The 1,271-nt window shown below is 42.2% G+C and overlaps 1 protein-coding gene across 1 annotated transcript in view; it reads right to left on the bottom strand.

Moving 5' to 3' along the window:
- Positions 1 to 1,271, bottom strand: part of LOC109463100 (nmrA-like family domain-containing protein 1) — a 4,106-nt gene that overhangs the window by 100 nt on the left and 2,735 nt on the right. The window contains exons 6-7 of the mRNA XM_019759813.1: positions 1,163 to 1,217; positions 189 to 281 (exon numbers count right to left, since the gene is read on the bottom strand). Coding sequence (XP_019615372.1) covers positions 189 to 281; positions 1,163 to 1,217 — 148 coding nt within the window. The remainder of the gene's footprint in view (positions 1 to 188; positions 282 to 1,162; positions 1,218 to 1,271) is intronic.

The following is a 1,271-nucleotide window of genomic DNA, read 5'->3' as shown; positions in this document are numbered from 1 at the left end:
AAGCGAGCAGAACCTGTACATATGTAGTTTTACTATAGATATATTTTAGTCTACCATCGCTATTTACCATGACCTGTACTTAGTTCGCAATGAGCAAAACTGTATAATAAAAGTCTTTCATTCATTCATGATGTTTTTCGCGGTTTCCCGCCAGCCCCCCTCTCAAATAAAATTTCTGACTGACTGACCTCTCCCCTCCACCTCCAGAACCACGTCAGTCAGTTCTGCCTCCTTCCTCAGACTGTTCAGTTCGCGAAGAACCGCGCTGGGATGCTCAGGGTCTGTTACGTTCATAATTAGCGATGTTTTAGAGACCTAGATCGAAGATGCAAAATTATAGTTCGTCGCTTGGGTCAGGGATGTCAGGGATGTGGTTACGCGCCCAATTGTCAACTTTGACCTATGACCTTTTGGTAAACCTTATTACCCACATACTATCCTTTCCTTCGCGCATAACCGATAACGTCACATGTTTGTGTTTTATATAGTAGGGCATTCAAATACTTTTGGGTCGGACTTGCTTGAGTGTGGGGGACATTTTTTTAAGTAAAAAGTACTGGCCAAATCATGTGGCTCTGCATGGGGGGATCCTGGCAATGCTTAACGGCTAAATTCACGAAGGCTGCCAATGCTTAATGGTAAATAAACTCGATCTTGTGAAAGAGTTTGAAGCAATTTTATTGGCAACGTAGACAATACATGTGTGATGGCAAATAACAAGCATTCAGTAAACAAGATGTAGTTTTTCTTCGCAGTGTATTGGACTTTCGTTAGAATGATTTTGTCTGATGTTCAGTGAAGAAACTTTGAAAATGATATTGATTATTATAAAAGGAAATGGACATCTCCTGTTCAAAATTAATCTCCCAAGTCCCAACAATCTAAGGTCACATGTAGTTTACACCTTCTTTTATAATGCTCTATGTCATCACTTCAGCGTTACCGTGAGGCTGTCGCTGTACACAGTAATGAATTTTACCATATTATATTGCGTCGCTGAGAATTTTTCCCTTCATATCATATATGCATACACTAGCCGCGGCGACTGTTGCAGGGCTTCTCTTGCTTGCAGTCTTTTACATGTTGTTAGGGCTAATGTAAAAGACTGCAAGCAAGAGAAGCCCTGCAACAGTCGCCGCGGCTAATGCATACACGTGCTTACAGTGCACGAATACACTCGTACACTCAAGGATCTGGTGTTCAGCCAAATCCTTGAGCTGCCACATACACGAGAGGTCAGGTGTTTAGGGCAAGAGTTAGGTCTAGGGTCG

Source organism: Branchiostoma belcheri, unplaced genomic scaffold, assembly GCF_001625305.1.
Source record: "Branchiostoma belcheri isolate BF01 breed outbred unplaced genomic scaffold, Haploidv18h27 scaffold122, whole genome shotgun sequence".
NCBI lineage: Eukaryota > Metazoa > Chordata > Leptocardii > Amphioxiformes > Branchiostomatidae > Branchiostoma > Branchiostoma belcheri.
Note: the sequence above shows the minus strand (reverse complement) of the source record. Positions and strands in the feature narration are given on the sequence as shown.